The following is a 25,649-nucleotide window of genomic DNA, read 5'->3' as shown; positions in this document are numbered from 1 at the left end:
AACGAATACACGAAATATTTGGACGACCCGCTGGGATCATATGAACAATGATAAATAGTTATTATTCTTCTTGTATCTTTGTATTAAATATGGATTAACTTATACGTTGATAGTTGGATATAGATTCAAGATAGTGGAAAAGAAGTAAAGATTTTATGCATCACGTGTTTTTAAAAAACAGAAAATCTAAGTTTAATGTTCCTCTAAGAGTTTTTAAATATTTTTACAAAATTGAATATGTTATATATTAGTAAAGGTTATATCTTAAGATTCTTATAGAATTAAATTAATATGCGTATATAAAGCTACAAAATTTTACATAATAATTCGTTTTCTTTTCCTTGTATCTTGATGTGCAATGTACATATTTTAATAAAATGATATAATTAAATAATGAAATGTTTGAACAATGTTACACTTAATTTATTACAGGGATTTTTATTTTTATCTTTAAATATGAAATATTAAGTAACTGTTAAAATAGTTAATTATAACTTTTATAGTCATTTTAATAAGATTAATTGTGTAAATTTTTTTTAAGTTTTTGGTGAAATTTTTAACTTGTTTTGTTTTTCGATTATGAATGTTATTGTTTAGCTTTATATCTTCATCAGTTATGTTGAAATCAGAGTTCTGGTCACGGCTCTGTACTTGGCATACTATAAGCGGATTTGCTTTTACTAGAAACATTTATCTTGGTGTCTCGCCCGTATGGTGGAACCCAACACCATTAAAAAATAAATGTAAGTTAATGCTTATTGAGATCAATGCAGTTAGATAACTGATAAACTATTCACATAATACTCTCTAACTCGAAGAGGATTTACTCTATATTACATTTAGATCTTTAAGATATTTTGTGTTAGTGTCATTCATATCTAATACGCGATTTTTTTGGTAAATTACTTACTCTTGTATGTGAATTAAGTACTCTTGTTTAGGTCATATAATACGACATGGTCTTAGAAACACGGAAAAATGAATCATCTTAGAGAACAGTGAAAAAAAAGAGACTAAAAACCTGTTCATCAACCAGATAATAAAATAGATATACTCTACAGCATTGATAAAATTTATGCTATGAAAGCAGATAGCTTCACGTAGAGGATATTAAAACACCAGTGCCACGGTGTTCAGCAATTATATAACAATCAGAGAGGAACTTAATTATTATTAGTAGTAATCTAAAAAAAATTAAATGAAATTATTGATTAATGAACTGAAGAACTTTTATAAGCGGTTTATGCAATATTTTTATAGACGTATTTATAGTGGAATTTATTTAAACTTACCTATAAAGTAAGCGAGCATGGCCGCTAAAATGACGCAGAGACATATCATTGCTATGGCGAGACATTTCCACGTGCATCTATGTTGGCAACGTTTATCTATGTGGAAACGAGAGGGCGAGTACACGGGCACGGGGCTGGGCTGAGTAGCACGGAGAGGGAATACAGGCATGACTAGCGGCTGGTTGGCCAGTTGGCAATGACCGCTGCCGAGTGTACCGCCACCCATTCCGCTTGGCATACCTGCTCCGGCCAACCTGAAACAAAGATTACAATGTTATTCCGCAGTGCTCGTTTTTTGAAACTCTAGTTAAAATAATTCAATCACATCATAAGATCTCTTTCCCATAGAATACAAGTAACATAATATGCTTTAATATTAAAAAAAAAAACATTATTTTACTACATTTCATCGTTGCGCAGTTCAGTCATCGCAAGTTCCCTTATCTTTTCCATTACACGTTCGCGGTATCGTGTTTTTATTCTAGGAAACGTAGCCGCAAATATTCCTAATATGAAATTCAAATTTTCAATTATGAATTCCTAGAATGCGGTATAAATTATGATCAATGTTAGTTTATTTTAATACTACATTTTAAGTAAATATTTAATATAAAAGTAAATTTATGGTTAATGCAATGCAGTTTGGCTTATTAAAATAATTTAGATGTATGATGAGTATATTACTTAAAGTATTTAGAAGATGGATAAAAAAATAAATGCATGTTGCCTTTAGATTGTAGTCTTTACGTCGCTTAGTAGCCTTGATTAAAAGAAAAGAAACAACACATGGCTCGCCCGGGGCATTAGCCTAACCCATGTTGGCTCCGTGCGATCGAAATAAGCACTCAAGTTGTACCTATCTAAGTCGTCCCTAGTGGGGGAGACATATCATTATTAAAAAATTCATGAACAAAACCAGTTGTTATTGCCAGTGGCGTGTGACACACAACGTAAATATACATCAGATTCCATAAATTATGAAGTTTGGTCAATTCAACTGTTTGTAGCAATATTTTTAATTGGTTTGCGCACACATGTTCTCTAAAACATCTTTTTCGTTTTATTGTATAATTATTTTTAGAATAAAATATCAATTACCAATTTAACTTTAATTACATAACTTCTCTTAATATAGGCAGTTTAAAAAACATTTACCCTATCGGCAGTAACAAATTAATCGTGCATATTTAATTCGTGCAGACAAGAATACACAATGAGATATGTTTCGCTGCTTCGTTCCGTATATTTTAGCCAGGCCATAACAAGAAAGACTAGTTAAAACAAATTACTAAAACTAATTGTCTATCTACAAAACAAATTAAAGTGATGGATGCTTTTGTAATCGTATATTAGAAAGCCTATTTAACGCAATTTTATTGCTGCACTTCCAAAACTTATATGTACAACGTAAAAAAGTATGTTTAATACAAACTACGGGATTTCGGTATCTATCCACCAATCTGTCATAGTATAAAACGTTCTATTACGAGCAACTGTTGCAAAGCAAATCAGTGTCTAGAGCCATATGGTGGGTGGTGTATTATTACGAACCTTTTCAGACAATCAAAACGTATCATTATTAGGGATTCCAACAAAAAAAAACGCATCGAAGCATTCAAGCACGTCCGCCCCGAGAGATCATTAATCAATTACTCGAACTTCGCTGTCACGGCTAAATTTAAACTTTTAAAGGCAGTTAACATATGGCGTATTGGTTGTCCGAAGCGCTCACCAACTGACGCAAACGTAATGACCCCTACCTGTGAAGTAGTAAGAAAGTAGAAGTAATTGGTCCAAACTTAGCGAGGACGAAACTTGGCTTATGTCGGGTTTGTTTCAAGCAAGAATTTGACTTTATTTTTTTTCTCAAAACGCTGCTGAATAAGAGTAAGAAAAGGATAGAGTATATCGATCACTATATCATATACAATAATTGAACACCTGTAAACACCTTTGAAATTATTTTCAAAATTTGCATATTTATTGCCTAAGATAAAAGATTTCTTAAAATTTTTATTACAATTACCTATTTATTTATGTACAAATAGAAAGACTAATCACATTATAAACAAATGGTTTATAACAGACTTACATTAAAAAAATTATTCAAATTTTAAATCTACGAATACAATCAGTCTCACATATTTATTACACTGAAATAAATGTCTTTACTTAAAGTTATATGTACATTTTTCAACTTTGTCGATTCTGCTTCACGTGGGCTTTGATTAATAAAATATTGTAAGATTTAGTTAAAACCGTTCTGTAATCTGAGAATGTCGATTAACAGTTTATTACACGGACCATTTGTAACTGTATACGGAATTGATTTTGTTAAATCCATTCTCATTCTGTTTTTTATTACATTACTTGTGTGGGTGTCATTACTGGTTGAAACAAATTATTTCTGCGTGTTACCGAAATGAGAAGAGCCGGCACTTTGTGTGTTTTTTTTTTCAACAAAGATAATCTTGCGATGTGGCAACTTATTTTCATTGAAACAATAATGTTCAGTAAAATTGTAGTTTGAAATGGATATGAATTAATGAATAGATGAATGTAATTTGCGAGGAATGAGTATGAAGGAGTATTGAATGGAAGAAACGTAGAAGATAATTAACGAGGTCGTTTGTGACAATTGTAGAACAATGTGACTATATTTCAAGCGGCGTTCGACGTGGCGTACGTTCAAATTTTGACAGGCGCTGGTCGTGAGTGAGCTCTTAATGAAGCCGTAAATAATGAGAAGAGGTGTAGCGCGGCCAGAGCCATGTCTAATTAACGCGAGAGCTCTCAACCAGTTTACACATTTACCGAAGCATACTCGTTATATGATCCTTTCACGCCATTACTTTCAACGACTCTTACATTCAATGACAACGGTAATGTGGTTTCATAAATAGTAAAATAGCTGGTAAAAACAGGAATCGCGGATTGCTCGGCAGGTAGCTATGAAACTCGTTCGGCTGTGAGTGCTCGGTCGCATAGTTTTTGTGTTTGTAATCGCGCGTGCAACGGTTACTCGTAGCATCGGAACGGGATGAACCGACCTCTAACTCGGAAACCAGACGAAACAAAAAGTGTGTGCCGGGCACGGGCCGTGAGAACGCGTCTCCTTGAATGCGGCCGCTGCGATGTTTCCATACATTTATCTTGCACGGTCGTGCGGACACGGACGCCGATGTGATTTTATTGTATAGCGACTTTAAATATAGGTTTACGAAGACTAACTTTCTACAGAATCACGCCGTCTTAAAGTATAACAGACTAAAAAGAAAACAATATAGCGTTTGTGGTGGGTCTTATGATGATACAGAATAAATAATTATTATAAAATTATGAATAGCAAATGTTATCCCGTCACCTTCCTATCTTATACTTTACGCTTAAATAGTTTGGTTTTTCACTGGATTTACAAGAAATAGCGACAAATTTTTATTTATTAAAAAATCAATTCGACGGTATTTTTATTACTATATTTCCATGTTACATTGTTGTAAACATATGTGTGACATTATTTAATCATGTATTAAGTGTCATTCCATAAATCCTTTTCAATGTAAATTCATTATTCCGGTCTAATATGATAAAGTTTAGCAAACACTTCTTTTCTTATCACTACCTTTTAAGTGCACACACACATACGTACACACTCATGAACATACATACACGCACACACACGCACTTATACACGCGCACACAAACACGCGCGCACGCACATACACACACGCGCGGACACACATACACGCACACACTCGCGCACATATACAAACGCACGCGCACATATACAAACGCACTCGCACATACGCACGCATGCACACACGCACGCACGTACACACGCACGCACGCACGCACGCACACACGCACGCACGCACGCACACACGCAGAGATGCACATCCAAGTGCGCGCACACACACACACACATGCACACACACGCGCGCGCGCACGCACACACACACGCACACACATTTATGTACATAAATATTTACATACAAATATACTTGTAATGATTAACATTTAGTTTTACGACCACTTTACATTTACTTCTTGAGTTAATATTATTACTTAGTTTAGGGATTTGAATTTATTTCAACATTCACATTAAGGGACAAATGAATTTGGTTACGAAGAATTTAACTTCATTCTGATTATTTCGTCGTAATCGCTCTCCAGGTAATCACGCTCCTTATACCCTTGTTTGAATATGAAGTCTGAAGGAATAAGTATTGTTCAACTTGTCCTTGTACAATTGAAGCCTCCTTAATTTCTCCGTCGTGCACAATAAACGCCACTCTCTCGCTTGTTTATTAATTACGCTATTTTGCTCTTACATCTCATTTCTTATTCTAAGTTTCCAAATAAATCCCTATATTCTAAAAATGAACATTTTATAAGACATATTTACCAGAAAATGCACCTACAAAAGTATAATTTTAGTAGGTTCATGAAAAGACTAGGGATTTGAAGCAGAGCTAGCGGCTTATATCGATTTGTTCTTATACCTAGAGTTCACGGCGATGAGTATCACCCTTCGGCATTAGGGGTTGGAGCATCGCCGCGTCTATTATGTGAACCGCCAGAGCACAGTGTAGTCTTATTATTTTTGAATAGAAATTAAAACGTTGATCAAAATATATAAGCCCCGGTTTTAATTGGCGAATTAGAAGAATTAAAGAAAGAATACATTGTATACATGTAAATAACAATTTTCAATTAAGTCCTCATATATCAAAAGTATTTAAACTAATTTAAAGGCTTTCATTTGAGGAGAGATAAAAGATTTGAATGCGATCTATACATTTATGGAACATTGAAAACGATTGTTTGATTTATGTCGTAAGATGAAAAAAGCGACAAGACGAGCATAGTGTTTACCAGAGGTGAATGTATTTCTTCCTATGGGGGTTTTAAATACAAATTCTAGCGTTTGTTATCTTCAGACATAAAATGAGAGCAGAATCAAATAACTTGCGCATAAGACAAAATTGTAAATAATTACCGAATGAAATATGACACATTCAAAAATTACAAAACGTTTTTTACGAGTTTGTAACTGTACGAGTTTAACTAGACCTTCTATCACCTGAAGAATCGATACTAAAGTATGAAAAGAACTTGTCAACGATTCTATTAAGTCGTTTCATGACAAAGATGACCTTCGGAAATGAAGAAACGAAAGAGTAGCAGAAGATTTTTTGCAACTTTAAATAAACACTAGCATGTTAGAAATTATTTGGTTATCTGTGTCTGAGCATGGTGTAATTAATTTTAATTATCACTGATAATTATCCATTAAAACACTTTCGTGGTTGATTTCATGTTTTTATAACTCTGAAAAATTGTTCATCAAGCGATCACGATATACTATATAATCTATGCATTAAATCAAATAGTTGTCTAATAAAGTAAAATCAATTTATTCCTTTGTTACTCACGTGTGTACCGGCGCAAAATATGCGTTTTTTTACCTCTGCCGACTTCATGTACGCCCCCTATATTTAGTGTAAGGGGCGAAAGTATGTCGGAGATGGTATCGATAATAAAATGAATCATACATTGTAATAGTATGGCGGAGCTTTGAGTTTCAGGTCCTCGAGCTAATTGTGCTGCATTGAAAGAGAGACAATAAGTAACCTTGAACGTAGTTGATTGTTCATGTTTTAAAATGACGTATTGTGATTATTGAGAATAAAGGAATCGAGGGCAATTAAAGTGATCGTAAGGTTGATTATTCGAAACATGGTAATTTGATGTTCTTGGGGATATAAACAACATCACAGGTAACAGCTGCAATTTGCGAGGTGTTCACCTTTTCAATTATTATTGTAATACAATGCGTTTTTTAAACCGTTGTCGTTTGTTAGTCTGTTGATATTTTAAAACCAATGGAATTAATTTTTCAATGTAGCTACTTTGTAGTTTACACATCTGTTACAATAAATCATGTATTAGTTCAGCATTTACTTCTATTCTTTTTGCATCAACACGAATGTGTCGTTGCTGTACAAGGTGATTGGTTATAGCTGTAAAAACTTTAAAAAGGTGAACGTATAAGCACGACTTATTACTTCTAATAACCCTACATAAAGCGGACACTCTAAAATATTTTAGATTAATTATTTGTTTCACATATCATACACATAACGTGCGACACATTTCATGTATACATTAATTGCAAATTTAAATGAGCTATACCAGACCCTCGAAAGCTTTGACACCTATCACCCCGTGTACTTAAATGAATGTCGTTCGTTTATATCAACAACAACATGTGTGAGTAAATACCGGTGTAGACAATGCAAATAAATCAATCGATGTCGTTACGAGTGCGTAGCGCCCGCCGGCCCCTGCGCTCTCGCAAGTCACGGGTGTAAATTTAAGAAAGCCCCCAATTTAAAACGAAATGCATAACAATAGAGGACTCGTTCTGCCAATTTCCTCCGCCGACAATTGCTTTCGATATGAGGGCAAGGAATAAAATTATCATTTACGTCCCTTGAAATTGTGCTTGAAAAAACCTAAATTGCAATCTATTGATGCGTAATATAAAAAATGACATGTTTAGCTCATCAAAAAACGCTGGATACAGGTCGTCTGTAAATCTATTGGTGACTTCAGACAACGACCATCCTCTTGGAAAAGAGACTTACCAATGAAAGTTTACTGATTGCTTTTTAAATTATGTTATCGAATATGTAAGCCGATGTAAAACAGAGGACGTCCTGCGGCTGAAATGATGGTAATAACAAAATATAGTAGGAATAAACATTTGATTTTTAATGTAAATTGTTATAATTGCTATTAAAATGGTTATAAACAATGTATACAATCAATCAACAGCTAATTCGAAAGTCATATCTTATAAACCAAACGAGTTAAATGTAATAATACCGTTTAATAAAATTATATTATAAGCGGATACGCACAGTTCATTTTTCAAAACGTGTAAGATAAAAATGTGCCTGGGCGGATCACACCGAAGCGGTCACACCCAACTGATTACTAAGATACATTAATAATAATAGCCTTTTAAATGGAATCTTGTTCTTGGAATATTTTTGTTAATAGATAAAATTCAAAACAATACAACAGATAGAATGGAATTCATTTTATTTGAACTAAGAATACATTTTGGTAACACAAAAAAAATTGTTGCTTTCTATAATAACTAATATTTATTATATGATATATACACAAGGATAAGAATATTGAGCCTTGACATTTGTAAGAGAATTATTTCTTCTATCATGTTTTTCCTCTTGGGAAATTGCTATAGTTTGTTAGGTTTCATATAAATATTATTTATAAGATCTTGAGTATAATATTATGCGTATGTTTCAATACTAGAACATACATACGAACATTTTCGTAATAAAATTTGATTGCGTACAATTATCCATCGAGTCATATATGTTGCACTCTCGGAAACGTTGAACTCCCTCCTTATTAATAACTCTCACGGCTTGATGTTTGTTTTAGCCGCTTCGGGGCTCGGTTAGGTAATGCTGAAGTTGATTCATGAATGGGAGAGTGCGGGCCGTGCCTAGTGCGCGACCATTCGCTTAAATATAGCAAATATAATTTTCTCGGAAATTCATCATGCGACGGAAACTTATTACGTGTTTGCTTCGGATATTTATTACAGAAATTGAAAGCTTTGAAGTTGTAAGTAGATAAATTCAGCTATGTTTCATCTATTTTAAAAGCTTAAGTGAACGCTGTAAATGTTATATATTGATTACACGTTTATTGTGCGTATCGATCGGTCGGCATAAATCACATTTAATAACAAAGTTTAAATTATTCAGTGCTTGTGATATTTCATATTTACAACGTCGCACTAAATATTGTTATCTTAACGTGATATCTGCTGGTGGCATCGACTGCCTACTGCGGCTATGGAGCCTCCGGCAGCTTTATCGCTTTAAATGAATGGGGCTGATACAGAATAAGCGGCCAATTACTGGCCGTCCTAGACTGCGAGTCCGCGCGTAAATAACTGTGCTCTCGCGCAGATGATAATAAATTATCCATTAGGCCGACAAAAGCCATCGAGGCATGAATTTCGTGCAATATTTTATTTACCCACGGGTGATATAATATTTGCATAAAAATTACAACGTATTTATTTTGGAACAAAATAGTTTTACATTTTTTTTTGTAAAAGAAATATTAGTACGTATTTTTTTTATTGATCATTATAAAAGCTTGTAGCACAGCACCGATAGCCGCTGGGTTTTTAAGATTCTGGAGTGGAAGACATGGAATAGCAAGAATAGCAGAGGACGTCCACCCACGAGATGGACAGACCACCTTCATTTAATATTGTTGGAAGACGCTGGATGCGAGCTAGTTCCAACCGGTGCAATATGAGTGTCTTACAGCTGAAACGATAACGAAATTCAAATTATATTTAACATTATTGAAATGTATTGTAATAAATATTTATTCATATATTTGTAATACGTGTTTTTTGTTTGAACTTTCCGAAATTAAAAACCTGTGCTCAAATGATGTTTTGCTAAAACTTTAGTAAGTGACAGTTGATTATATAACACCTATCAAGGTGTGTAGCTAGAGCAAGAATTGCAAGTTTAAAGTAAACGTTTGGCATTGTTCAGCGATACGGAAAAACGGCTCGCAGGAGATGCCCCTGGCGGCCGCTCGTATTTCACCCCGGTTCAATATTATTTCGACAGAGTCACAAAGAGGCGGAAGGCCGGTGCCGCCAATGCCGCGGGTCTCTCGCGTATCGCCCCACAATATTGTCCTCACCGCTGTTGCCTCGGGTTACACTGTAAATATTTTTCGGCAACCGCCTGATTGAAAAATTTTATCACATTCCAATACCTCTCCCTCCGTATCGAACGATAATGGATCTCCTCGACTTTTAGACATGTCTGATTTTCGTCGAGAATCGAATTTCATTTTTGTCCATTTATTACAAGGTATTTTCAAATTTTCACAACCATGACACTTCTATGCATATAAACACTTAGTAAAATATTTATTTATTGATATGTTTACCAACTTAGGTTCATTTAGTGATTTAATTTGATAGAAGCTATAATTAGACTCTGATAAGGGGGCTTAGGGGAAAAAAATAGATAGATACACAAATATATTTAAATATTGTACTGCTATTTTAACTTTACTTATTTTTATAAAAAGTTTTAATGACTTAAAATATTGAGCAAGCAAATGAAACACAGTACATATATGTACAACAGATTGAACAGTTATGTAAGTGTAACATAAGTGTCAACAATTTATTTCATCGGCGCCTTTCTACGCATCAATTATAACACCAGAATTCATTATCACTCACCATCAGTTGAGATCGAGGTCAAGCATCGTTTAGTCACTATAAGAAATCTTTAGTATTAATCGTAATGGACTTCATTATTTCCTCCGCAGTCTTACCTAAAGATATAAATGAGGCCATTACTACATCTCGTCGATCAGGGCTTAATGAATGACAAATAAGATCCATTTCACGGCGATCAATAAGACATTAGCGCTGCTTTATCTTATTTGAATTTTCAGTGGTGGCTGGTTTAATTTTATTGCACGAAATATGAATTCATGCAATTCGTATTCCCTACTCGATAATAAAGTGAAACAAATAAAACTTTATTGAGCGTATATAATGATGTTGACATTCAAAACTAAGCTTGTATTATAATAAAAATGCAGTAAGAATTCTCGTGTCGAGTTGAAGATACTCGTAAAAATGAAATGAATGTAGAAATTGTACTTCGTTGGTGATGGTTCATTATAAGGAGATTGCTTTCTCCTGCTTGAGGGTTCAAATGGAGCCAAGTGTACGATATTCACCATCAGTTAAACAGAAGAAACATAAAAGTGTCTGGCTTGTCTGTCTTCATTCATTTTTATTAGCGTATATTTTCGTTTTGCGAATATTTCAGGTTCTGTTGACATTTTTCACATGCTACATAAAAATAATAAACTGTGCGTTACGTAGTGTATTAATTTCATCATTTAAGTGTGGTCAATTTCAATTTTAAAATTACGGTCAACTCTGAATTATTTCAAATGAAAATCTCTTTATTGTTTTTACGTGCACACCTTAAGCATTTTAAATATTTTACAAATAAAACCAAAACTGTGTTATCATTGCTACTCATATAAGTTTTTAATTTTCGTCTTATTAACAATATTTTTTAAACTGTACGTGTGTTCATAGTTGCTTAAAGTTCAACTAGATTTAAGCTCAATTGCATTGTAATCTGGTCGTTTGTTTAAACTTAAGGGTTCCCTAAAGAGAGATTTTCGTTGCAGCGGGGACTTTACGCTTGAGCGGGTCTCTGTGAATGATAAGGGTATTGGACCATTGGTAACATTCTCGCCACCAATTGAATCGCATTACTTTTATAACCTTGTCTTTGAATATTAACACGGGTAACAACTGTAACGCCCTCTAATGACCAACGATTCCGGATGGCATTAAGCTGCAAGAAACCAAACTGGTTTTGTACAAGAAACCTAATCAGCATTTTACAATCTGAATTCTCAGGCAACTAATCTCATAATAAATTCCTTTTTATTATCAGTTTTTGATTAACATAAATTAATATAATCGTTTTAAGGGCTCTTAAAAACTATCGTCTTTATAATTTTATTATAACAAAAGGCATTTGACGACACTGGGTACTTTGATAGCAATTTCTGGCATTTAGTAAAAGGTATGAATTATTGTGGTCTCGGTATAATGCATAATTGAAGTGGCACAGTCTCACGTGTAGTGAAGGATCAAGATAGGTGGCCACATGTTTAAGGGCGGTTAATGAACTTACAGATGTATGCCCTGTTGCGCACGAAATTTTAGAAGAGAAATAAAGTTTTGTATATATTAATTTATTTTGGGAGAAGCACCACGCTTCAAAAACATAATTAAAGAAAGCAACCTCGTTCTGCCAGTTTATTAGAGAAATTTAATGTTAATTTCTATTAACAAGGCTGTACGTTGTAGTTAGTACGTTGTTTAGTTTTTCTTATTGAGAAGGCAGTTCGTAGTAATATTATTAATAATCAATCAACTTAGAAAGCCGCTTTTTAGTAAATTTTGTAACAGAAATATATGATGTTTAAAGAAATTGTGCTTTATCCGAAAAAAATGCTTTTGGTCGTAAAAATAATATGAAATTAAATTAATTAAATTTTATATAGGTATTTAATATTATGTATATTAAATATAAAAAGGACGAAAGTGTTAAACAGTTATAATCTATTTATGATATTTACGATGTATTAGTTAATACGGGGTCTTTTCGAATGCAATCTATTATTTCAATAATAATATTGTTGAATAGTAAGTACAAAGACACTTTCGGGTGTTACGATTGTTTTATAACTCTGGCACTTGTCAGGGTATCAGGATTTCATGGGTCGTATAATACTTATTACATATTTAACGTTCTCTTGGACCGTCAACCCTTTCTCGAATGAAAACAGATTAATATATCTCAGAGCGTTCTGGTGTTATTGGTGTCTCTAATTACGTTTATGGGTCGGTTAGAGTTATGGTAATGTTCGGCAGCCTTCGTAGATATCGGGCACCGGCGCTGTCACTGATACTTACGACTCGGAATTTAGGGTCTGTAGGGCGAGCCATTCGTTAGTCACGCCCGATGACGTGTACCTTGGACAATACCAAAACTGTTATTAGAAATGTTTCGATGGGAGCTTTTAGTTAGGTACTTGTCGTAAGATTTCCTCTACGTTTATTTAGTCGAATATTATTGTCTTCCAATAATGGGCACATGTTTTCTTTTTTAATATAAGTTTTTTTTTCAGATATTTTTGTTTTGGTTTTAGTATTGTTTAGACAGAGCTTATATCGATTTTATTTTTAAATTATGCAAAACGTTGCGAAAAGAAATTGTTATAAAATATAATTACTTTCTTTCCATTTAATATACACATACGTGTGAATTGCAAACTCGACGTTGTTCTTTTAAAGAATTTTATTTTTAACCTCAGCGCCGCGCTGGCTTGCTGCAGTCGTAAATAAGGCAACAAAAAGACATTCTCTGGTATCGTACCTATGTGTCTTCCCTTAACTGCACATTGCGGCAAAATGCATGAATTTCCGGACAGAAACAAAGGCACTCGACACGCGAGGCACGCGGTACCGCGAAGTCCTAAAGGGTAAAAAGAAAAGGCGTTTCGTGGTAAAAAGTAAGTTAGGGCGAAGCTGTGTTTGTGTGCGCTTCGGCTTGAGTGTTTAGATAAGTGCAGCCGAGAGCGTGCAGCGCGTTTGTTATCTTTTGAGTATGGAACTTAGACAAATGGATCCATCTTGTGTGGTCTGTCCACTGCTGTTCAAAATAAAACATGCTTATGAACTCTTCTCCAATATTATCTAATATTAGCTGTCCTGGCGAACTACATTCCATCTAATGGAGAAGATTAACACCTAAAGGATACACTGATGTTTTTCAAAGGTAAAATTTGAACGGACGGACAAAGACAAGTCCTAAGACACAAAAATCATTAAATTGGTGCAGCCGTTCTAGAGGAATGGTGTAACTAACATGACTTTGTTTTTTATAATACGCAAAAGACGACAAGTATCGTCCAAGAATCACATACCAACTGAAAATTGCATTGTGTTTATATTTTAAATAAAAAAGTTATGCAGAATTATATACTATACTCTAATAAAATACCATTGAAAGATAAGATTAGTAATACAATACTATAGCTTATTACATATTTTTTTTACTTTATAATTAATTAGTACTTGAAAATTACATTTTATGTTAACGGTACAACTTCACAGTGATGGGTTTTTTTATCGTTAAAATCAGTGCTCCGCAATGAAATTAATTCATTGAATCGTTTTGTGAATGCATTTTACGAGACGGCTTTTAAAATTGTTTGTTTACATACCGGAGAGTAAGACCGCCTATGGACTTCTGATATTCAAATTAGGGACGAAATAAATCCAGGCGAGGATACGTCGACATACAATATTACCGCGGTCATGTCAGCCGCCTATTCATTACGTTTATTTATAGCAGGCAGTGTCAAAGCGAGGCTCGTATTTATTCGGACGGCAAGGCGGTTTGTTTATTTTTGAAACGGGTTAGGCTAAAATACCCTATACCGATAAGCGTCCGGTGCGGATCCCACGTGCCACCGAAATATCCCTGCGCCGGCGATGATTCGTCTGATAGTCTGTCGAGCACCAACACAGATTGAATGCGTCTCAGCTGTCACGGCTGTGTATGACGGCTTAGCTATATTTAAAATCTTATAATTTTTCTAAAACGTGGTCTGTTATTTCGCGCTATTTAAACTTAATTATACTAAATAATATCAATTGAAAAATACGATTACATTGTGGTTCATTTATTTTTTTTGTTTCTGGCGTTTTGGGTCTTTTCGTAAAATAGATATAAAAAAACTCTGTAACAGCTCACATCACCATAAGATCTTCTAGGTTGATCACTTCAACGACGGTATTTAATAAGTTTATACCTGAACCTTGGATTAATTATGATTTATGGACACTCAACACCACAGTTTGCGGTCATAGGTACTGCAAATTATTGTTTTAAATCAAATAAACAACCATAAAAGTTTATGAAAAATATTTAATTACTTTACATTACTTTCTTTAAAAAAAAACGTCAAATAGAGCAAGGGATGTTAGCTTCTTTATATATTGCATAGTAGGCTTTAAATAACCTCATAAATAATAATAACAATAATTTATTACATGAACACATGTGATATATAAGTATGTTCTAGTTGACGGCGATTACAATATTATGTATGTTTAGTGGTTGCCAGTTATTTAAAAGAGAATTGTAAAGTTGTCACGCTAAAGAAAAAACTAACATAAATTATGATTATTAAAAAAGGTTATTTGAATATATACATAATCACTATAGAAGAAGAGCTTTAAAATTTGATTTGTTAAGAGAGACTCGCAACATCATACATATTTATCTACGGTGAGGCTTAGTTGAATATTCGATACGAAAATCTTCGACGATATTTCACCGGAACATGATTTCAATGCTGGCATCAGTAGCGCATAGCAAGAGACGAACCCAATCAATATTGGAAGAAGACAATGGGCATCTCTTATTCAAAACGGAAACTATTACAGTGTCGTCATTGTCTCCGGGGCCTCACCTCGACGAGTGAATTATTCAAACGAAAGTGGTTTGTTTACTAACACAAGTAGATAAGCAAGGGTTTGAATATGGAGGCATTTAGATGTGTGAGTCGATGTCACTTTAAAAGATTCACGTCCAACTTTGTGACAGCAGAAGTTTGTGTACAATCGTTGATTATCCTTTCACCTGAACCTCGTCATGATTTTGTAATTATTTTAACATACTCGTATAACTGAGAAAGCTTGATTATCTCTTATAACTCATTAACGAAGTACATAACGTATGTATGTAATATCTATTTCATTGAAATAGTGTTGGATACTTGTGTATACAATTCAAATGAAATGCAAAAATTTAAATGGGGACTTTTATTTTACGTGCTAAAAATATATTTTTGCAAAAATGTGAGCGAGCGTCCCGTTTCAGATCGCAGGTCTTTTACTCACAATAGAAATATTCGAAATGTAGGACGGCCTGCAGTGCTTCGAAGTGGACATAATGCACGCTTCCGAATATCTTTTTCGATTTGTAGGTTTCCTTCCCGCTCACTTATCGCTAAGTAGTGAATAAATCTTTTCTTATATTCGAAAGCAAAAGAAGCGCTAAAATATTATACCTTTACTTGAAAATCATGTGCAGGTATAAAGTTAAAATAATAACAATAGCTATATCCCAAAAAGTAATCCATGCATAAAATATCATTAGCATAATTGGATCAAATGTAGTAAATAAAAATTTGTGATGTTGTGCTTTATAACATAAATATCAACAACCATGATAGTTCTAAAGAAAGTTCATTAGATATGTAAAACATTTTTATATCTATTATTTTTGTGACGTTGAAACACTAACAGTGAACAGATGTTGTCTCGAACTAATCATAAGTTTTGATAGAGTCAATTATGACCGATTTAAGCAGCAAGGTTCAGATAAATGAAATGATTGTGTCGATATCGTGCGTTGAAGTTGAAAGAAGATAATTGAATTTCCTGTAGCGTCCAGTGCAGCTTTGCTCTCTGTCGGTACTGCACTGCCCCTCATACCGGCCGCACAAGAGGAGACACACGGTGCTTGATGGGGCGTTTCCTCTAATTATTCGACTTATTAATAAGACGAAGTGCATTAACTGAACAATCGATCATTGTGAATTCAAAAATCAATAAGCATTGATGTTAAATATATTTTATTATATATATATTAACTCTAACTTTAAAGGATGATAAAAACGATGAAAAATGTTGGCTTTGTACGTAAGAAGTTTCACAAATCTGGTGTATTTATTAAAGAAATTTTCTTTAATTCTATTTTTTTAAAGGGCGATTACTCTGTTTTATAGTTGACTAGAACAAACCGTGGTCAGAAAATAATTGTAAAATAAAAACAATATTTAAAAGCAAGTTTATTATCACAAAAATAATGAAACGGTAATCGCTGGAACAAATATTTATCTATTTATAAATCATAGACTTTGTTTACCGTATTTAGATTTTGGGTGCCAATCGTCTTAGAAGTATACAATTGCTCTGGTTTGGGTGTTCCCACATTTTGGCTGATGCTAAGTTTTGATGCTACATGTTATTGAAAATTCTATATAATAAATTGATGTAACTGTGTAATCCCGTTTTATTATAGTTCTAGAAATCAATTTTGTTTATATGATTTTATATCTTTGGCCTTTTAATTATTCAATAAAAAATTGTCTTTTATTGATCTTACTCCTTGAATGATGAATGATATTCTACCTTTTGAGAACTCAATAATAGACCGGTTCAGTTGTTAGAAAGAGTAGCCTGAATAGCTAGCTACCTTTTCTGGGTGTAAGTATTGAAAAGCCAGTGTTTGCAACTCATTATCCTTAATTTGCGAATCATGTGGACATTTAATTCATAAATGCTGATTATTAACAGTGTTGTAGTACATGTTTGTCGTATACATTTTATAATAAAATATAGCTTCGAATGATATTAAGAATGTACACTTTGTCGATGTCTCGATATTTTATTTATTCCAATCCTCGCTTTGAATAAGGTATTCATTCGCCAGTTTCTTTTAGTATACTCGATTTTTTGGATTACCATATTTAAGGCAGACAACATTCGATTTCTTATTTTGGTCCGAAGCAGGGCCCTGTTGCTTTGTTGCTTCAAACAGATTATACTTGAAATTATGTATACAGGTTTAAGCAAAGAGACTTTAGTTTCCGAAAAAAACACAGAAACAACAGTCACACATACATAGAGTTATAACTTAACTTATATATATATATATATATATATATATATTATATATATATATATATATATTGAATTCTAATAGCATGTATCGAGGAAAAAATGGTATAAATTTGTAAAATATTTAGCACACCTTCATAATGAAAACATTTGAAATTTGTGATTAGTTTTTTGAATAAAAAAAAATGTTTTCGAGAAAATCGGAGAAGACCGTGTTTATTTTAATTTCAAGAAAAACGAAGGTATTTTATGATTTTGAAAGTTTAATATTCGATGCGAAAGATTCTGAGAATTTGGTTTGCTTTTAAACTTTTGAGACTCCGTTTTAATATTCAGAAACTTCTACGGTACGACCAGTAGACTATAAAAGTATCTCCGAAGGTTTTTTTGGAAAACAAATTTTATTTACTTAATAATTATTCCGACTTTGCTAATAAAACAGTGATTTCCATTTCAGAATTTATCGTAATGAAATATAATAATTCTGAACAATATAATCGCATGAATTCATTGGTATGTATATAAATACAATTCTTTTTTGATAATATCGTTAATTAATAAGAGAAATTCAAACTATAAACGTGGATATATTTAACATATATATATAAGTCTGAACATAAAGTCCATACGCCGTGGAGTTCATTTGCTGAATTTTACTGTCTGGATCAATCTTTACCAACAAATAGACGTATTAATGACGGGTCCGGGCATACACTTAAGGTTTCCTTATTTGTCCGTGTGAAGCGCATCGAATACTTGGGGGCGAAACGATGCTATCTAACATCTATTGTTGTTGCGTGCACTTAAGCGACGGCATATGCAGTTGACTTGTTGTACCTTGTTAGCACGTTGTAAAGGAAATTACATTCTTTATAAAACGGGTACACAACGCCGAATAGAGTTTCCGTTATCGATCATCGCGCTAGCATGTCGAATTGCTGTCATTATGTAAGACGAATTGTGAATTACATCTCGCCTTAGACAAATACGATGTACAATTTTAGAATTATTACCATGCCTTTTATTTTCTGTGTGTTTGAAAATGATTACTGGTAAGATTTTCACATGATTTACTCGAGTAATGAAATACCGAGAGCTAGTATCTTTTAGATAAAAAAAAATGTAAACGCTTCTAATGTGAAATGTAATATCAGCCAAGGAAAAAATTAAACTACTGCATTTGCATCAACAATTGCTTGTATCAACAGTCAACTATTGCGTTATTTAAAACATAAGTGAGCAGTAGTGATAAATTTGTAATTAAATCACTTGATATCTCCTTAGTTAAAAAGTAGTAGTGATATTGGGATGTAATTAAAGATAAAATGTATGGCTATTTACTATCACCTTTAATATTAATTAGTAATTGTAATGGCGACATATTCTTTTGTAATAAATGACCTTTCCTCTGACGCTAATTAGTAAGTGTTATAAAGATGAAGTTAAACAAACTTGTTATCTGTTGTTGACTTCATTTTTACTATACATTTTAATGTAATACCCATAAAGCGCTAGTTGCTGGCTGCTGTTTAACTTGAGTGTTCAAGGTACACTGCGGAATAGGCGTGATACTTCGTTTTATAATAATGTTGTTGTGGAGTGTCTTCCTGCTTCTTCTCCACTACTATACGGACTTGCGAACCAGAGTAGAGTAAAAAATAAAGTAGATTAAAAATAAATAGATAATAAGTGGACGACCATTAAGAGTTCTGTCAAAAGTTCCTTTATTAAATATACGTTTCTTATCTTACCTTTATCTTTATTATTGGTCTTATCTTTATCTTTAATTTGGACTATAAAATTTGATTTAAAACTCTTTGCCTTGTTTCTTAAAGATTTACATGTATATTTTTAAAAGCAAAATCTGTATGTATATATGACATATGTTTAGTCTAGCAATATTAGCAAATATTGTTACAAAAAATGCTCTTTTTTCTATTGCATAAACCATTTGTTACCGTAATGTGTATAAGTTTATAGATTATAATAATATAAATTATTAATAACATTAAAAATAAACGTAGGTCATTTAAAATAAACCCAATGTGGACAACATTGGGTTTACTACAACACTTTTCATGTTTAGGTCCGTCAATAATGAACTAACGCATTCTCGTTATGAAAAAATCTTCGCTGTTAATGTATGGATTATTTCAGAGACTTCGAGTTATTCTGGTGTTTAAAGCATGTCATACTGTCTAAAACTGACTATAAAAAATAATCCAATGGATTATGATCGAGCCTACATTACAATCAGTTTTCAGTCCTGTTGAAGACCGAAATGTTCGTTTCCAAATTCACATGGGTTAATTTATGTATGTACGTATTAATTTATGTATATATATTTTATATTATTTTTGCTTTTTGTGCTGTTTCATACTGAAAAGGCCATTCATGGTTATGGCACCCAGTGTTACTAAGAAACATAATTAACTATTCAAGAATCGCGTCTTAATACGTTTGTGCCTAGCTTTGCCTTGTTAACTCCATTCATCATAAAACTTCGGTTCAGTCACTCTTTGATTGCTACCAACCCACTAAACCATCACTAAAGTCGAATAAAGCCCATGTTGTACTCAGCTGAGTAACTGGGACGCTTCTACAAAGCTTTGAACATGAAATCGGTCATTTTGTTTACTAAACATTGCTCACTTGTAAACAATTTCTCGTTAGTAAATCTTTTTGGCTACCTCTGTGTACTGCTTAAGAAAAATTTTGATTTTACTCTCTATTTATTTTTATTTATTATTAAATTATTAGTTAAATAATAACCAGTGCATCTCTTATAAACTGCATGTCCATTCTTCTTGTAATAAATGAATACTTCAAATTCAGATTCATCACGATGTTATTATGTGCAATAAATTTATGAATATGGAAATGATTATATACAAATAATTTTACCTTAGCACGGTAAAATATGGCCAAAAGAAGATAGTTAATTTTTAAACGTGCTTAATATATTTTAGTATTATCACATTAAAAAGTAAATCAATGCACGCTATAGAAACAAATGTTTTATGTAATAGAAAAATAAAGATTTAGCCGTGTAATAATGTTTATGGCTATATTAAGTAAGAGACTTCAAATTTTCTTCCATGTGTCTTCATTTTTTAAATTGACAATCACTATAAACAATTTTTTAAGTATACATTACTTACATATTTATAAAGATATAAAATGGTTCCACTTACAACACGACCGCGTGTTCCTTAAGCTATACAGGGGTATTTTGTATTGGTTTCTTTCATATTAATTTCAGGGATTTGCCCTCGGTATCTCTCCAAATTAAACTGAGCGCCGATTGGGGTGTCGCAGATGGTTCTAACTGCCGAATGTGTGCCGCTGGCGATGTAGCGCGAGCCAAGTATAAAAATATGATTTATGGCGGAATATAGCATCGCATATCCGCTCTTTCTCTATCTAGCTCACCGCTATTAGCACACAATCTAAATGCTATATTATCCATACCCTTATAAACATTGAAATGCAATTTTGTTTTGAATAATAAACTAGTAAATATGTAGCCGAAATTATTCGCTAAATGTCTATTTTCGCTGACACAAAGTAAAAAGTATACAGATTTTGCAGTTTCTCTGCTATATTAAATTATACGAAATAATGTTGAAAATTTATTTAATTTCTCTATTGAAATATATAAACATGAACAATACGTTCTAATATTTTTATAGACTTAATTTACTTTGTTTTCATATAATCAATAATTTGTATGAACTTGTATTTTCATACACAACTGTTTAGACTAGAAGAACCACGACAAGAACTGCAAAATTAGTTCTAAAAGTTTCTTTATTAATGTTGGATGGTCTTTGGTGGTTTGTGGGGTTTCTATGCCGTCTATGTTTACTCCAGTACCCTCGCTGTGTGATGTTTTCTGGCTTCGGGCTCTTTATTATTGCTTAGGAGAGCGTTGTGAGGTACAGAGGGTGAACAAAGTTGGGGTTGTGATAGTAAACAAGTGCAAACTAATTCACCGTTATGAGCTAAATATTATATCTTTCAATGTTTCCTTCGATTTTATACAACAAATTAAGGTTCATCTGTAAGACGTAAAGAGTAGTTTTACAATTTATGACCATTATTATTTCATAGGAAGGAGAGATAGCAATAATATAGTTAAAATCAATGTGTCGTATTCTCTTTGGATACGATTACTTTACATCGGGCTTTAAATGTCGGCGGTTTTATCAAAAGCTTTGTAATTTATTGCGCAAATGGCTTAACGATGACTGTTACAAGCTTTATCTTACCGCTGCCTAATGTTTTTTTGATTTCTATAATTTATGTCGTAGATACAACAAACCGTTGGTCGTATAAAATAATGCCAAATCTCTTTTGTTGTGGAAAGAAATAAACAGCTCCGTAGTAGAATGCGAAAGCTTCTAAAACTTGCATAAATATTTTATAAAATCGTTAATTGTGACTAAAACAAATAAAAAGCGAGATAATAAATTTGTGATGCAGTTGTATTTTTTAGAAAGTTTTGACTTACCTAGGATCCACGAAGGGTTCAGCGTAGATATTCCGAACAGGCTGCCGCCGGGGAAGGGGTGGAGGCACGGGGCTAAAACCCTCCATCATTTCATCCCTTTCGCTGTATTTCAGCGATTTCATTGTCATCTTTTCAACGGTATCCAAATCTTGAGTCCACTACACAATTAGATATTGGCCACAGTGGTCAACATCTCACTTTTTCCGAATCTTTTCTGTCACTTACATTGTATTGCACTATTGTTTATGCGGTTGGCGTTATAGTTGTACTTAATTTATCACCACAACATATAGTCTAAACGTATGTGATCATCTTGATTTGAATTTGGTACTCTATCTGAAAGCGGGTTTGATTATTACCGTTTAGCGATATACGCACATCGGGTTGTTTCTCCGTGTGACCTGCTCCGTTGAGTAATCGCGAGTGACTAGCGACGTAGCGACGCACGGCAGTAGGCCGCCCCGGTCCTGTACCGCGACCCTTCGTCTTTTGTAGTTTTTGCGCCCATGTCGAGGTGCCACAAAAGCTTGCCGAGTTATTAGACGAGGAACAAAAAATACCACAGCACTCAAAATATGTAACAGACAGATCTGACGTAACCAAGCGCGAGCGGTGAATTTTAAAACTTTGAATAACCTATTATATGAGGTGAGAGTAGAGAAGTTTCAAGGATTAGTGATCTCTAAGCATCGATTTTATCATAGTTTCTTCCAAGTTTGCCTTGTTTATAGGAATATTAAGGAAGACTATAGAATAGTAAAAAAACACATTTACATTTAATCATCATGATTGATCATTATGTAGTCGTGTAATTAATTAGTGAAACTAACCAAAAAAAAATTTCTAGCTATGCTTTCGAAACAAATGGGAAAAAAAATTGTACAGAAACGAACACAAACATTTATCACCATTTGAATTCAAACATATTCAGAAAACTTCACTATTGTCGCGTTTTTTGTTCTCTGTAAGTAGAGTAGGCTCAACGTAAATTGCATATCATAGTCCTCGGCTCCCCCAACCAAGAACGGGTGGTTGATCTCAGCGCTTTGCATGTCAAACAATTACACTCACATATATATTGTTAGCGACAAATAGGTGCACCCGCTACTCTTTTCACCGGATTGTTTGCTTTTAATTCTCATTACTTATATAGAAATTTCATTTACGGAAACTTCATTATGAATTTGATTTCTCGACCCGTTAATTTAGTTGGACGTCTACGTGACTTTTAAATATTTTCCGATAACGATACGAATGTCGCCAATACGAATTTATCATAGATAGGGTTTTGAAGAAATTATATAAAAACCTGTTCTAAATGTTCGAATTATCTCTCCAGAATAAGAAATGAGAATGTAAAAAGTAAAAATATTTTCCATACGACTTTTTGAAGAAGCAACGAACGTAAGCTATACTAACATACATAAACTAGCTGTCCCCCGCCTGTTTCACGTAGCCCGCACTGTCATTTGCCGATATAATTAAAAAGAAAATAATATTCTGACCATGTTTTGAACCTATAAAAAGCATACTTTAAATATATATAGTATGACATAAGATATCGTAGTTAAAATGTCTTATATATGTCGAAGTGTCCTGTATATAAAAAGTTTTAAACACCTGACAAATTAAAGTTTTATTAAATCATTGGAAATTTATAGCCGAGAAAATCACGTCATTAACTTGTATGTAAATTTTCTTAGGATAATAAACAGAATATTTTCATAAGTCGCTGTGTATATCATTTTCCAATTTTAACTAAAATAAAGTTGTTATTTACATGTGATTAGTCCTAAAGTTTTTTAATCTATTAATAAATATAATAATATAAATATAAAAATAATATTTTGAACTATATTCACATAGCTAATCCATAACTGAATTACAGTTTTACTTAAGTAAAGGATAGAGTATAACCTCTATCTTAAATTTAAATTGAACTCAAATATATAAGCTAAATGTCATGTTACGTCATTTCAAGTATTATTTATTACTGAATGGCACAGATCAATAAGAGATTAAAGCATTGAGAATCTAATAGAAAGCCAAGTCGAAGCAAAATAAAATATGACATAATGTCTGCTTATTAAGATTTATTATTTATTAATATTCATATTCACAGGGTTGTTTCCTGTATTGTATTATTAAACTGAAAGCTACGAAGACGGAGTAGTAAGTTGAATATATAGGACAAGAAATGTTGGTCTTGTGCAATTATAGCATATACATTTAAGGCAACTAGGAAGGGAACGGCATTTCAAACGATCATTTTCCCATGGCATAGACATCTACTGACGTATTTCTATGCGATCTGATTAACTTTGCGACTTGTTCTTGCACTATCGTACAGGTAAACCGTTATTCGCGAGCAATTTCCTTAATGTCATTATTAAATGCAGTAATTGGTTCTATTTTGAAATAAAAATGTCATTTATCGCAATGAGTTCGACTAAATCGAATTTATAACTGTTTATAAGGACGTTCAAGTACAGAGTACGTATTATCAGATCATCGTCATTTTTCGATATGGTATGTGAAATTACGATTTAACATGTCACGTAGTCGCAGGTAACTATATGTCTATGGTATAAGGATAACATTTGAGAAGTTAACAATTGGACTCACTTTCTAATAGCTTAAATTGTATTTCGAAGAAAGAAATCGTCTTGAAAGGTAAACATTCATTAAGTTTTATAAAAGAATTTAGTGGTTAAAACTTGTGCGGACCTGATTATGCTGCTTTACTTTCTCCTTCAGAAAATAATTTCAAGTAAAGCTTTAATTTCTTCAACTACTTCATTATTACAAAATATATGATTTTTTTAGTCTAAATATATTTCATAAAATATTCAACCTAAATGTGTTTTGGAGGTAGTAATAACGCAAATATTTACAAGAGTTGCATTGTGATTTTAGGTTAAATTTTAGTAAGTTTTTAGATTAAGTAAAATTCATCATCACTAAAAACTAAACAATTAAGAGAGAATATAGGATTGAGTCATCATCAGTTTATTGCATTGTCACTTCAGCCGTAGGGCAATGCAGTAAATTTTGTTAGTATCTAATAATTTTAACAAGCAATTTTATTTCTTGCTTCAAAAGTTTTACCGAAAATAATGCTTGTTATCAGGGGTAAATATTTACAATTTTGTGTAACTTGATTCAAACTAAAATAGACGCCGTCACTGCAGTAATTAAGGGCGCATTGTTTAAATTATAAGATATTTGTGGTCCAATTAATGTAGGAGTAATTAATAGACACATTTATAAGTATTCACACTAACATTAACGGGGCATTCTCAGTAAAAACTAATTATTTTCGTCTCTCGGATGAAATAAATTTCGTCATTCGTCAGCCAACGGCGACATAAAAAATTACTGAACTATTTTAATTAACGTAGAGATTCCCTTTTCGTTGTGATACAGAAAAATACCAATAAATCTTTTCACATTCGACGAC

General features: G+C 32.9%; 1 protein-coding gene across 2 annotated transcripts in view; it reads right to left on the bottom strand.

The window, feature by feature from the left end:
* Window positions 1-22,594, bottom strand: part of Ten-a (tenascin accessory) — a 58,643-nt gene extending 36,049 nt beyond the window's left edge. The window contains exons 1-3 of one of the 2 annotated variants that reach the window (XM_068772092.1): window positions 22,190-22,594; window positions 12,895-12,954; window positions 1,293-1,546 (exon numbers count right to left, since the gene is read on the bottom strand). In XM_068772092.1, coding sequence (XP_068628193.1) covers window positions 1,293-1,546; window positions 12,895-12,954; window positions 22,190-22,317 — 442 coding nt within the window. In that variant the 5' untranslated portion in view covers window positions 22,318-22,594. The remainder of the gene's footprint in view (window positions 1-1,292; window positions 1,547-12,894; window positions 12,955-22,189) is intronic. The other variant, XM_068772093.1, reaches the window with a different exon arrangement.
* Between the last annotated feature and the right edge of the window lie 3,055 nt (window positions 22,595-25,649).

The sequence above is a fragment of the Battus philenor genome, unplaced genomic scaffold (assembly GCF_028537555.1).
Source record: "Battus philenor isolate CCGP_79_NKW_IND1 unplaced genomic scaffold, ilBatPhil1.0.hap1 SCAF_4, whole genome shotgun sequence".
Classification (NCBI taxonomy): Eukaryota; Metazoa; Arthropoda; class Insecta; order Lepidoptera; family Papilionidae; genus Battus; species Battus philenor.
Note: the sequence above shows the minus strand (reverse complement) of the source record. Positions and strands in the feature narration are given on the sequence as shown.